At 41.0% G+C, this 12,220-nt stretch overlaps 2 protein-coding genes across 7 annotated transcripts in view; both read right to left on the bottom strand.

The window, feature by feature from the left end:
* The window catches only part of LOC308082646 (SLIT-ROBO Rho GTPase-activating protein 3-like), a 112,332-nt gene that overhangs the window by 34,905 nt on the left and 65,207 nt on the right, over positions 1 to 12,220 (bottom strand). For all 6 annotated transcript variants that reach the window (XM_080424527.1, XM_080424528.1, XM_080424529.1 and 3 more), the window contains 4 exons: positions 11,290 to 11,511; positions 8,840 to 8,941; positions 3,845 to 4,042; positions 3,079 to 3,163 (listed from right to left, as the gene is read on the bottom strand). In XM_080424527.1, coding sequence (XP_080280653.1) covers positions 3,079 to 3,163; positions 3,845 to 4,042; positions 8,840 to 8,941; positions 11,290 to 11,511 — 607 coding nt within the window. The remainder of the gene's footprint in view (positions 1 to 3,078; positions 3,164 to 3,844; positions 4,043 to 8,839; positions 8,942 to 11,289; positions 11,512 to 12,220) is intronic.
* On the bottom strand, positions 9,740 to 10,246 carry LOC308082931 (M-phase phosphoprotein 6-like; the record flags this gene model as incomplete). The annotated part of the gene is made up of 1 exon (XM_080425012.1): positions 9,740 to 10,246. The coding sequence occupies one exon, from the start codon at positions 10,244 to 10,246 to the stop codon at positions 9,740 to 9,742; it is 507 nt and encodes a 168-aa protein (XP_080281138.1).

Here is a 12,220-nt window from a genome sequence, read left to right as displayed (position 1 = left end):
CTCACCCCATGAAGTCTTGAATACATGGAGATTTTGTGTTTGTTTTTGTCCCATTCATGAACCAATAATCCAATATTTGACAACATTTTTTGTTAATATATTTAAAACATTCTCTTTGAACCTCATCAGTAGGCCTCTCAGTGATTACACTGTGAGAGTTGTTTTGGAGTTTAAATTATTCTTTCATATGGTTTTGCATTGGTCTCAGCGTAAACTAATATTGTATTATTGGCTCAGGAAATCAAGGCTTCATGGGGTGATTGATTGGGGAAGTCAGGGGTCTTCAACAGGGGGTGCGGGACCCCTAGGGGGTCCTCAGAGTTACTACAGGGGGGCCGCCAATTCTTTGCATGATTGGATTTTTCTTTTTTACATTAACCACTTGAACCCTATTATCCCTATTCTGAAGAGAACTTGAGCCGAAAATAGCCGATCTACAAGCTCAGCAAAGAGGTTTGGTGTTGGTCTATGAAATCTATGAAAAAAAAAGAAGATATATATATATATATATATTTATATATATATTTTATATAGTATGTATAGTGGGGGTCCCTGCTTCATCTCTGTTTCAGCAAGGGGGTCCTTGGGCTGAAACACGATGAAGACCCCTGCTTTAAAAGGACAGTTCACCCCCAAAATGACTTTTTAGTTTACCCCATGGATTTTTTTGGGGTGAACTATCCCTTTAAAATCCTAGTACTTCATCCACCACTGCCAACAGTCGGGTGGTACAGCTGAGCAGCAGCGCGGGCAGAGGGCTGGGCGTCGCCCGGTTGGCAGATGGAGAAGCTGAAAGGGGTGTTATATTGAAAAAAAAAGAAAAGCGGGCATTCTATTCAGACGGCCCTGAATGGTGCGAGTGCCACAGACCCCTCTGACTCACTGCCAGGCAGCGGGGGCATTCACACCAGTCACCCTGGTAACCGACCGCACAAGAGCCCCCAGAAGAGGACAGACACACACACACACACACACACACACACACACACACACACACACACACACACACACACACACACACACACACACACACACACACACACACACACACACAAACAGGGGGATGGAGGGTCCGTATAGTCCACTGTGGAATTAAAAAGGCGTCTCCAGGGGAAACGGGATGGTGGGGGGGGGGGGGGTCTGTACAGAGCACGGCCATAGATTCGTCGCATACTTCACATCCCATCAGCAGACACACACACACACACGCGCATGCATACGCACGCACGCACGCACACACACACACACACACACACACACACACACACACAGTGGTGGAAGAAGTACTCAGATAATTTACTGAAGTAAAAGTAGCAATACCACAATATAAAAATACTCTGTTACGAGTAAAAGGCCTGTGTTCAATATGTTACTTGAGTAGAAGTGCAAAAGTGTTGGCATCAAGCTGTACTTAAAGTACCAAAGTAAAAGCACTGAAATGTTTGAAAATAGCTGATAGATCTGCTATTTTCAAACAGCCCTGTGTATAAAATAGGGCTGAAGTGGTATTTTTTATAATATAATAATTTATATCTGCAAAGTAGAAATTGGAAATACTCCAGTAAAGTAAAAAGTACAGTACAGTACAGTACTTGAGTAAATGTACTTAGTTACTTTACACGACTGCACACACACACACACACACACACACACACACACACACACACACACACACACACACACACACACACACACACACACACACACACACACACACACACACACACACACACACGCACACACGCGCACATGCACCCGCATGCATTTGTATTGCTATTCTTCTTACTACATAAACAATGTAGGATGACATTGAAAAAAGCTGAAAATAACCAAACCTAGCAGATCAACATCGGCTATTTTAAGGTGCGCAACGCAAACTGAGAAAAGTCCTGTCACCCCTAGGTTGGTCGTTTTGTCTTGGGCAGTGGTTCTCAAACTTTTCCGTGCCGAGGACCCCCACATTGATACATATTATCAACCCACGGACCCCCATTTGAAAAGATATGCCAGGGACCCCCAAAAGAGATTTTTTAAAAAGGCTATAATAACAGTGATTCATCCCCGAACCATTTTAATTTCAAGGAATCCAATTTGATATGCATTATAGGCTACGGACCCCCATTTGATGGCATCTGTATCTCTGGGACCCCAATATACACTGTCAAAATCAATGTTGAACCAAATGGACCCTAACGGGTCCATTTGGTTCCATTTGTACACTCTCGGATTTACAGGCCCATAAGGGGCCATGTGGTTCCTGACTATCAATCATTTGACTGGGGACCCCCTGGAACCCCCTCAAGGACCCCTGGGGGTCCCCGGACCCCAGTTCGAGAACCAAATATTGTAGGTATTAATTGGGTAATGCAATGTTTTGTATTAATAATCTAAATCTGCAAAGTAACTAGTAATGAATTGGTCGTATTGTTGCCGTGCTCAAAATAAACCTTTATATTTTTTCCATCAAAGACTTTATTTTCTTAAGCAAGTCTGCACTCCACACCATGTGGGAGTTAAGCAGTACTTCTTTGAAAAAACTTGTTTTGCTCATATAACTAGTAACAAATGTTTGCAAACAAATGTAGCGAGTAAACCCGGCAATATATCGGTGAAGTAGAAGTATGAAGTAAAAACATTCCTCATTCCTTCAAAACTGCCCTAAAGATACACCTTCAGGAGGCTGCAATTCGAAAATGGCCCCTGTCTAAGTCTTAACCTACCCCCCCTACCCTTTTTCATTTTCTTCTTTTATATATATTTTTTTCACTCTTCATACCAGTAACCTGTAAGCTGATTGTATGACATTCTGTATAGTAGTGTGTATATCTGTCTGTCTCTTATATGTCATCATGATTTGTGTGCATGGGGATCTCATCTTAAACAAGCTCAGTGCTTAATGAGTCTTCCAGTTTAGTAGACCATTGTGAATTTGTACTTCCATGTACTGTTATTCTCATGTCTATCTAAATAAAGTACATCAATCAATCAATCAATCAGAATTGTAACTTTTAGTACATGTACTTGAGTAAAAGTATGTATTTACGCCACTGAGCATGTCGTAATAGCAGCGAGTCTCACCTTCTCCCAAGGTCTGCTTCAGGAGGTCATGCTTGGCCTGCAGCTTCACTATGAGATTGCTCCCATTCAGGTATTCTTTGTATTTCTGCACCGGTCAACAAAGAGAACACACAATCAGGTCATCTAGGGGTCCCCGGATGATTTGCTTTGATCCATTAAGACCAGGGACGCATCCGTGTCATTTCTTTGGCGTTTAAAAAATAGCAGATATACAAGCTCATAGTGCGGCACCGGGTGCCGCACTATGAGCTTGTATATCTGCTATTTTTTTTAAATCGTGAACATTTGTGAAAATCTTTGAATATAATATATACTATATGTTTTAAAGCGATATTTTTTTACTCCAATCTGTACTTCTGGGGGTCCCAGGAACAAAGTATTTTGAGATGGGGGTCCGCGGCCAAATTTACATCATATTGGGGGTCCTTGACATGGAAAAGTTGGAGCACCACTGATATAGCAACATACATGTTAGGATTTAGAAAACATGTTTAGATTGTATTTGGCCGCGGATCCCGATCTCAAAATGTATTGTTCCAGGGACCCCCCAGAAGCATAGATTTGAGTTACAAATGTTCGCTTAAATATATATATATATAATTTATATTCAAAGATTTGCAAAACATTTCAAGATTTAAAAAAAATCGAGTGCTTGTAGATCTGCAATTTTTTCAAAAAGCCAAATAAATCTTAAAATGACACCGATTGCGTTCCCTGATGGGATGGGGTTAACCCCTTGTAGTTTGGGATAATGTAGAGAACTCACGGTGAAGTAGAAGCCCTCGGTCTCGTGCTGGTTGGCGCGTCTCTTGGTGACGCTGGCCTTGCTCATGTAGGAGTCTGAGGAGGCCGACTTGACCGACTCGGTGGACTGGCTGTGCTGGAAGGCGTCGGACACGTCAAAGTCCTCCACCGTCAGCATGTCCTGAAGGGTCTGCATGGTAGCGTCCAGGGTCTTCCTCACCTGCAACGTGTTCAGCAAAAAGGTTCAAATGTCATTTAGATCAGTGGTTCTCAACCAGTGGTCCGGGGACCACCAGTTCCCAGCGAAATTAGTTAGCGTAGCATCACAATCATTTTAACCACTTAGCTTTGGCTATTTTTGAAAAATCCTTTTTAAAGCGAACATTTTTAACTCAAATCTTTGCTTCTGGGGGTCCCTGGCACAAAACATTTTCAGGTGGGGTCCGCGGCCAAATGTATATCAATTTAGGGGTACCTGGCATGAACCACTGATTTAGACCACAGTTTCCCCAAACACTGGTTCGGGACCCATTTTTGGGTCGCGGACACATTTTTATGGTCACCAGTAAATATCAATTTATTTTTCCTAAATGTTTTTTTTTTATTATCATTATTTCATAACATTTTCAAATGAAATTCCCTAAAACAATTATATAAAAAAATAATAACTGAAAACCGCAAAACAAAGGGTATTTATTAAAAATATTGTATATAATTAAATATTCATTCATTGTTTTTCACAGAATCAAATGTTTTATGGTCATGATGCTCCAGGAGCCTGGATGGCTTGGTTCCAGGCTTAAAATAATTTATATGAATACTTTTTTTTAAATCTAAAAAATGTATGGGCTTTCAATCGGTGGCACCACAAAATGGCCGCCACTGCAAGGCCCTATTAATCCTCTTCTGGTATGGCCTCAGCTCTATTCTTCCTCAGTGTGAGTGGAGCTCTGTAAGGAAACTAGTAAATGGTCTCCTGGCAGCATGAAGGAATGTGAGATGAAACATGATGTGTTTTTCCATGAGGGAGTGAGTGTGCATTTTCATATTCACAGAAGCAAAGCATTCACAAGAAAGCATGTGTGCACACACACACACACACACACACACACACACACACACACACACACACACACACACACACACACACACACACACACACACACACACACACACATTTTGGAAACAATACTTTTGTACTTTTACTCAAGTAATTTTTTTATTCCGGACATTTACTAGTAACAGGGTATTTCTATATTGCAGTATTGATACTTTTACTTAAGTAAAATATCTGAGTACTTTTCCCACCACTGCACACACACACACACACACACACGCACACGCACACGCACACGCACAACCTTTAAGCAGGTGTAGGCCGCAGACAGGCCTGTCAGGGGGTCAGTACATAGCGATAGACCCCCTGTTGCGACAGGACGAGACCAGAGAGCAGCCACATAGGTCACGCCACTGTCACATCAAATATCCACACAAATGCTGCACGTCAATCATGAAGGTTTACTTAACCCATTAAGACCGGGAACGCATCTGTGTCACTTTTAGATTTCTTTGTCGATTCAAAAATAGCAGATATACAAGATCATAGTGCGGCTATGAGCTTGTATACTGTCAACCATGTTATTCTCATTGAAAACACATGTTCCTGCTTCTGGTGATATTGTCCTTCTAATGCATGAGGGGACGTTATTTGTTCTATTCCCCAGAGGTATTTTAAAGTGAAATACGCCTTTAAAGGTAGGGTCAGTGAAGTCTTTTATTTAAGGAGTAGTTCACTCCCAAAAAAATTACACACCCCATGAAGCATTGAATTCATGGATTTTTTTTTAGTTTTTATCACATCCCGGCGGTCTCTCCGGTAGGAGACTCAAATGACCTGCATTTGAGTCTCCTACCTGAGACATGGCCGCTCATCAACTTATTGGCTTAAGAATGCGATAAAAACAAAAAAATCTCCATGAATTCAAGGCTTCATGGGGTGTGTAATTGATAGAAAATAAGTACTTTTTTGGGTGAACTACTCCTTTAAAAGGTTACACCTCTACATCCAGATAGTTCACCTGTTTCCTAGGCTGTGTGTTTTCCACTTCCTGTCGATTTGATCCAATGAAATCCAATGAAACTGATGACCAATGATATCCAATGAAATCGACAGGAAGTGGAAAACACACAGCCTAGGAAACAGGTGAATAGAGTGTTGGTTCAGTAACAGGGGTCTCCCTGTCTCTCCAGCTCTTTAATAAACACAGATTTGCAGGCGGGTTGCCAATTTCAGCCACTCAGGAAAGAGTACCCATTTAATCAGCTTCCATTTTATGGCGTTCCAGTTCCGATATTGCCTGCCCCGTTTCTTTTTGTCATCATTTACAATTTGACAACTTGTTTAATCAGCATCCTGAGCGATTAAATTGGTATCCCGACCTGAAAATGCATTTTCTGCTTACTAAAGAGTTGGAGAGACACAGAGAACTCCTGTTACGGAACAAGACAAGGACGACTCCTGCTACTGAACAAACACTCTATATCAATATATCAGAATATAGAGCTTTACACATGTACTTTAACACTTATGTTACCCTACCTTTAACCCATTCAATCCGGGAACGCATCTGTGTCATTTTAGATTTCTTTGGCTATTCAAAAATAGCAGATATACAAGCTCATAGCGCGGCAACGAGTGCCGCGCCACGAGCTTGTAGATCTGCTAATTTAGAAAAATCGTGAAAATGTGTGCAAATCTTTTAATATTATACTTTTTGAAAGCGAACATTTGTAACTCAAATCTTTGCTTCTGGGGGTCCCTAGAACAAAACATTTTGAGATGGGGGTCTGCGGCCAAATACATATAATTTTGGGTGGTCCTTGACATGAAAAGGTTTGAAGCACCACTGATTTAGAAACATAAGTTCTTAAGCAAACTGTCAGGATTTAGAAAACATTTTGAATAGCCAAAAAAAAGCTAAAATGACAATGTTCCCGATCTTAAAGGCTTAAGTGGTTAATATTCCAGAACATAGGAAGCTCAAGTGAGGAGGACATTGAGAAGTGCTGTGCCTTGCCTTTAGCATGCTAAGTTGCATGCTTTGCAACGTTGGAAGTGTAACTGATATGCACTATGAAATGATGTTCCCTGCAGTGTCATCTGAGTGCTAATCCCATGGCCGTGTGTGTGTGCGTGTGCGTGTGCGTGTGCGTGTGCGTGTGCGTGTGCGTGTGCGCGTGTGTGTGTGTGTGTGTGTGTGTGTGTGTGTGTGTGTGGCAGGACACAGGATGACTCATCACTGCAGTCTGGTGAACTTACTCTAACATTTTACTGTACGCTGTGGCCTCTGCACAGCAAGCTAGTCACTTTAACATGAAGTTCAGCCTGATTCAGTAATGTTCTGGACAAGATTTCACAACTCACTAACTGTTAGTCATTATTTGATTATGTGTAACCTCTCCCCTGGCCCTAAACTAGTGAAAATATGAATCTACAAGCTCACTCTATTTTATTTTTTATATATTATGGAATGCTGTTGATTTTTTATATGTATTTAGGAAATTATTTTGAAAAATGTTTGGATTTAATTTGTTTTTTTTTAATTAAAGGTAGGGTAAGTGATTTGCAATTATTCAAATAATTGCAAAATGGGTCTATGTTCTGATATTGCTCGTTACTATAGAGTGTCCTGTCCATATAAGGAGTCTCCATGTCTCTCCAGCTCTTCATAAAACAGAAAATGCATTTTCGTTTCAGTTTCAGTTTCATTTCCAATTTTATCCAATCAGGATAGAGAACTCAATCAGGATATAGATTAAACAAGTGAAATTGGAAGTGATGACACTAAGAAATGAGCAGGCAAAATTAGAACTGGAACACTATAAAAATTAAGCTTAAAAATGGGTACTTTCTCCTGATTGGCTGAGATTTTGACACCTACCAAAAAATGTATTTTCTGTTTATTAAAGAGCTGGAGAGACGGGGAGACTCCTGTTACTGAACAAACACTCTATAGCAATGATTACTATCAGAATATAGTGCTTTAACCTTTAAAAAAAAAACGTTTTGTTTTAACCCAAAAATATCACTTACCCTACCTTTTTCAAATGTTGGGGGCATTTTTTTTTTTTTTTTTTAATATATAAAAATAAAATAAAAATAATTAAAAACTAAATGTAGGGCGGAAATATTTACTCGCAATCCATAAAAATGGCTCTGTGACCCAAAAAAGGGTCCGGATCCACTGTTTGGTAAACACTGCTTCATACAGTACAGGTTGTTCACCATTTACTCAGATTTTGCACATGTAAGTCACTCTGGATAAGTGCCTGCTATTTGAAAAACACTGTACAGTATATATTTATGTAGTGTATACTAAAGTTTAAGTGTGTGTGTGTGTGTGTGTGTGTGTGTGTGTGTGTGTGTGTGTGTGTGTGTGTGTGTGTGTGTGTGTGTGTGTGTGTGTGTGTGTGTGTGTGTGTGTGTGTGTGTGTGTGTGTGTGTGTGTGTGTGTGTGTGCGTGTCTTATACAAGGCCACAGCCCCGAAGGGATGGAGCTTCACATTTGCATAGCGATGATCTGGGGAAGGTCACGGGCAGGTCAAAACCCCCAACATATTGCTTTGTGCCTGTTTAACATACATTAACATATTCTAATAGTCACTGCCAATGGACAGATCAAAGGATCAAAACATCATTACAGTATGTACTATATCAAAGTATTGGCAAGATATCTTCAATAGTTCCTCCGTTGATTCAAAATTGATCAATGGATCAAAATATTCTCCCCGTAGACTTACATTGCAAGGTGAAACAGGCGTCAAAGTCAGACTTTTAACAAAACAAAATGACATTAACAAAGCACTGTGTCATTGTATAACATTACGAAAACAAGTACAGTACAGTACTTGAGTAAATGTACTTAGTTACTTTACACCACTGGTTCTTGATTAATTATTTGACGAATCAAAAAAGTAACTGATAGAATAATGGCAGAGCCGTAGAAAGCATGCTCACCTCTTCGTTCTCGATCTTGAGCGTGGCGAGGCGGGACTGCAGCTGGTGGTGACGCATGAGAAGCTCTGTCTGTACGGGCTGCTGGGCGCTCACCTGGCACACCTGGTAGCATGACAAGCAAAACGCAACACGCTTAACATTTACAGAGTGGTGCAGAGTGGTGCACATTTTTTTATATATATATTATATAAATATATGTTGCTGTTTGAGATCAACTGTTCACCTCTGCTCCCTGCTAGTTCCACTAGGACTTTGATCCATCTGGAGGCTATTTATCGCTAAAAACAAGTCAATCAATCAATTCTTAAAAGAATACATAATTCTTAGGGATGTAATATCTGAAAATATCGGTATTGGTTCTTACTGTAATCTTTAATCATATTCCATCATTTTCAAGGGCTTTTGGAGAGAAATGAGACAGACTCGAGTCTGTCAGTTTAGACCACTGCAGAGGGCAGGTGTGTGTGTCTGTGTCCAGCTGACGCTCGTTGACGCTCGTTAATGTTGTATGCATCAAGGCAATTATGCTTCTGCCCTGTCAAATAGGCCTACATCTAATATAAGATTGTGTCAAAGCTATCGATTTTCTACAAGCGACCCTCTCTGGGCTGCTATATATTTTGTTCAAGCTGTTGTTAATAACTAGGCTGTTAGGAAAACCTAACAACATCACTGTCTTATTAGATTTCTTAGATATGTATTAGATATTATACTGATATTATAGCTATTTTTATTTTATTATATATGTGATGTTGTTACCTGACAATTAGTTGACTTTTGGTGAAAAGGCCTGCATTTATCGGTATCGGTTGATATCAGAAATTAAGTGTTGGAGAATATCGGAATATCGGATATCGGCAAAAAAGTCAACATCGAAGATCCCTAATAATTCTAAAGTCTTCAAAAAGGTGACCTTTTTGATCTTTTAAAGTTCCTCTTCATGTTTGTTTCTGCAGTATTGTGGTTGTCATCTTTCTCTTCCTCTTCCATGGCTGGCCTGTCCCTCTTCTTGGCAAAACTTTTCTTCATGCCATGTACAAGACTCTCATGGCTTTGTGCCGCCACGTCTTCATCCGTGTGCATTTTCCCCGCGTCCACTCCCTTCTCTTCAACCTCGCTGGAGTCATTCTTCAGTTTCATCAGTTTCTCCACATCTGGATTAAAACCCTTGAAGGACATTCGTCCGTACCGCAGGTCCTCGCACGGCACAAAGCTCTTCTCTTCTACAATGAAGTTCTCTTTAGCGTGGAGCTCTGGAATGTCCAGGTACCAGTGTATATCGCTTAGGAGGGTTTTCTCCACTGCTTCCAGGGTCTTCTTGATGCCAGCATCCAGACCTCTCTGCATGAACTTCAGGCTCAAAACAGTTTTGGAGAGATGCGGTCTTTGGAGAGGTGTATTTGCCATGTCTTCCTGGGATTATTATAAATATAAAACCTATACTGTATTGTATCGGAAGTGTCAAGTCTGGGTTGAATGAATGATTCGCAAGAAATACGATTCACAGTCCAGGTTCCCTGTGGATCATTGATGTCATGTTAATGACGTCACACTGATGACATCGGGGGGAACTCCATATTTGGGCAAGACCGGTCAGCGGTTCGGTGGCACCGTGGATGTGGGATCGTTAATTCGAGTTTGAAATCAATCCTTCGGACGGTTCTAAAGACACACATGGGGACATATGGACGGATAGACGAGTCCTCCTTATGTCCATATGAAGATCTCTGTATCTGTCTGCCTTTGTCCCTTTCATGCCCATTGATGAAGTTCCGCGTCAACTTAAAGGACGACTTCACCCATTATCAACCTGTCTTCATATAATTGGTCCTCACTAATGCTCATTATAACATGGCACCATTTTTGTCTACTCAGTCTGTGTCTCAGAGGAGGGCTGTGGACAGTTCAGAAACCTGTCTACCAGTGACATCATCGATGGCGAATCCAAGATAATAGAAAGCAGACAGGCTTTCTATTCCTGACGATGATGTCACTAGTAGACAAGTTTCTGAACTGTCCACAGCCCTCCTATGAGACACAGTAGACTGAGAGACTGAGTAGAAAAAAAATACACAATTTTATCAGGAGCATTAGTGAGGATCTATTGTATGAAGATTGAAAATGGGTGAAGTCGTCCTTTAACTTATTTGCGAATGTATCAATATTTATCGAGAAACATAGATCCGACCGACTTCCTACTCGCCGCATCACTCCCCCGGGTCCTGTAATTCAGAGAGTGTACAAATGGAACCGAATGGACCCGTGAGGCTCAATTTGGTTCCATTTGTACCCTCTCAGAATTAAATAAACACTGATGATTTTAGCGTAGATTGGGGAGAGATACAAATAAATAGTTTCAAATGAGGTCCACGGCCAAATGCATATCAAACCGGGGGTCCTTGAAATGAAAAAAAATAATAAAAAAAAACGGGTACGGGGGCGTGGCTCACCTCGTCGCCCATGTGTGGCTGGTAGTCGAAGCGCGCCGGGGGGCAGAAGATCTGGCTGTGAGCGTCCATGACCTTCAGCTTGTCCCCCCGGAGGTCCATGGAGTCCACGGCCCCCTCCAGCTGGTCCAGGCCCTCGTGGCGCGACGTCTCTAGGCTGTACTCGGCCGACAGGTACGTCCTCAGGGTGCGCGCCAGACTGGCATGGTAGCCCAGGTCACAACACTGCATGGTGACAAGAAAAAAACATACATAATATATCGCCGCTGTCAGGGCAGAAAAACCATGAATCACCATAATTATTAAATGTTTTCCCCCTTCTAAATTAACCTATTCAGACCGGGAACGCATCTGTGTAACCACTTAAACCAGTATTTTATACTTTGGCTATTAAAAAAGAGCAGATCTACTAGCTCATATTGCGGCACCGAGTGCCGCGCTATGAGCTTGTAGATCTGCTATGTTTTTAAAAATCCTGAAAATTTGTGCAAATCTTGTAATACATGTATTTTTAAAGCAAACATTTGTAACTCAAATCTTTGCTTCTGAGGGTCCCTGGAACAACATATTTTGAGATGGGGGTCCGCAGCCAAATACATATCATTTTGGGGGGTCTTTGATATGAAAAAGTTTCAGCTCCACAAAAAAAAAACTGCTTCCCCAGAAGCAAAGATTTGAGTTACAAATGTTCGCTTTAAAAACATATATATATATATTCAAAAATGTGCACAAAATTTCACGATAAACAAAAATAGCAAGCTCTTAGCGCGTCACTCGGTGCCGCGCTATGAGCTTGTAGATCTGCTATTTTTGATCCATTGGAATGCAGATTATTTATTTTATTTATTTTCATCTGAAAAGTAACACTTTTGGACAGCGCCAGACAGCAATGGTGCTTACATGTGTCATTATTATCTATTATCGTAAATATAGT

The sequence above is a fragment of the Gymnoscopelus braueri genome, assembly GCF_963280865.1.
Source record: "Gymnoscopelus braueri genome assembly, chromosome: 3".
NCBI classification, from domain to species: domain Eukaryota; kingdom Metazoa; phylum Chordata; class Actinopteri; order Myctophiformes; family Myctophidae; genus Gymnoscopelus; species Gymnoscopelus braueri.
The sequence above is the reverse complement of the archived record's forward strand: the minus strand, read 5'-3'. Positions and strand labels throughout refer to the sequence as shown.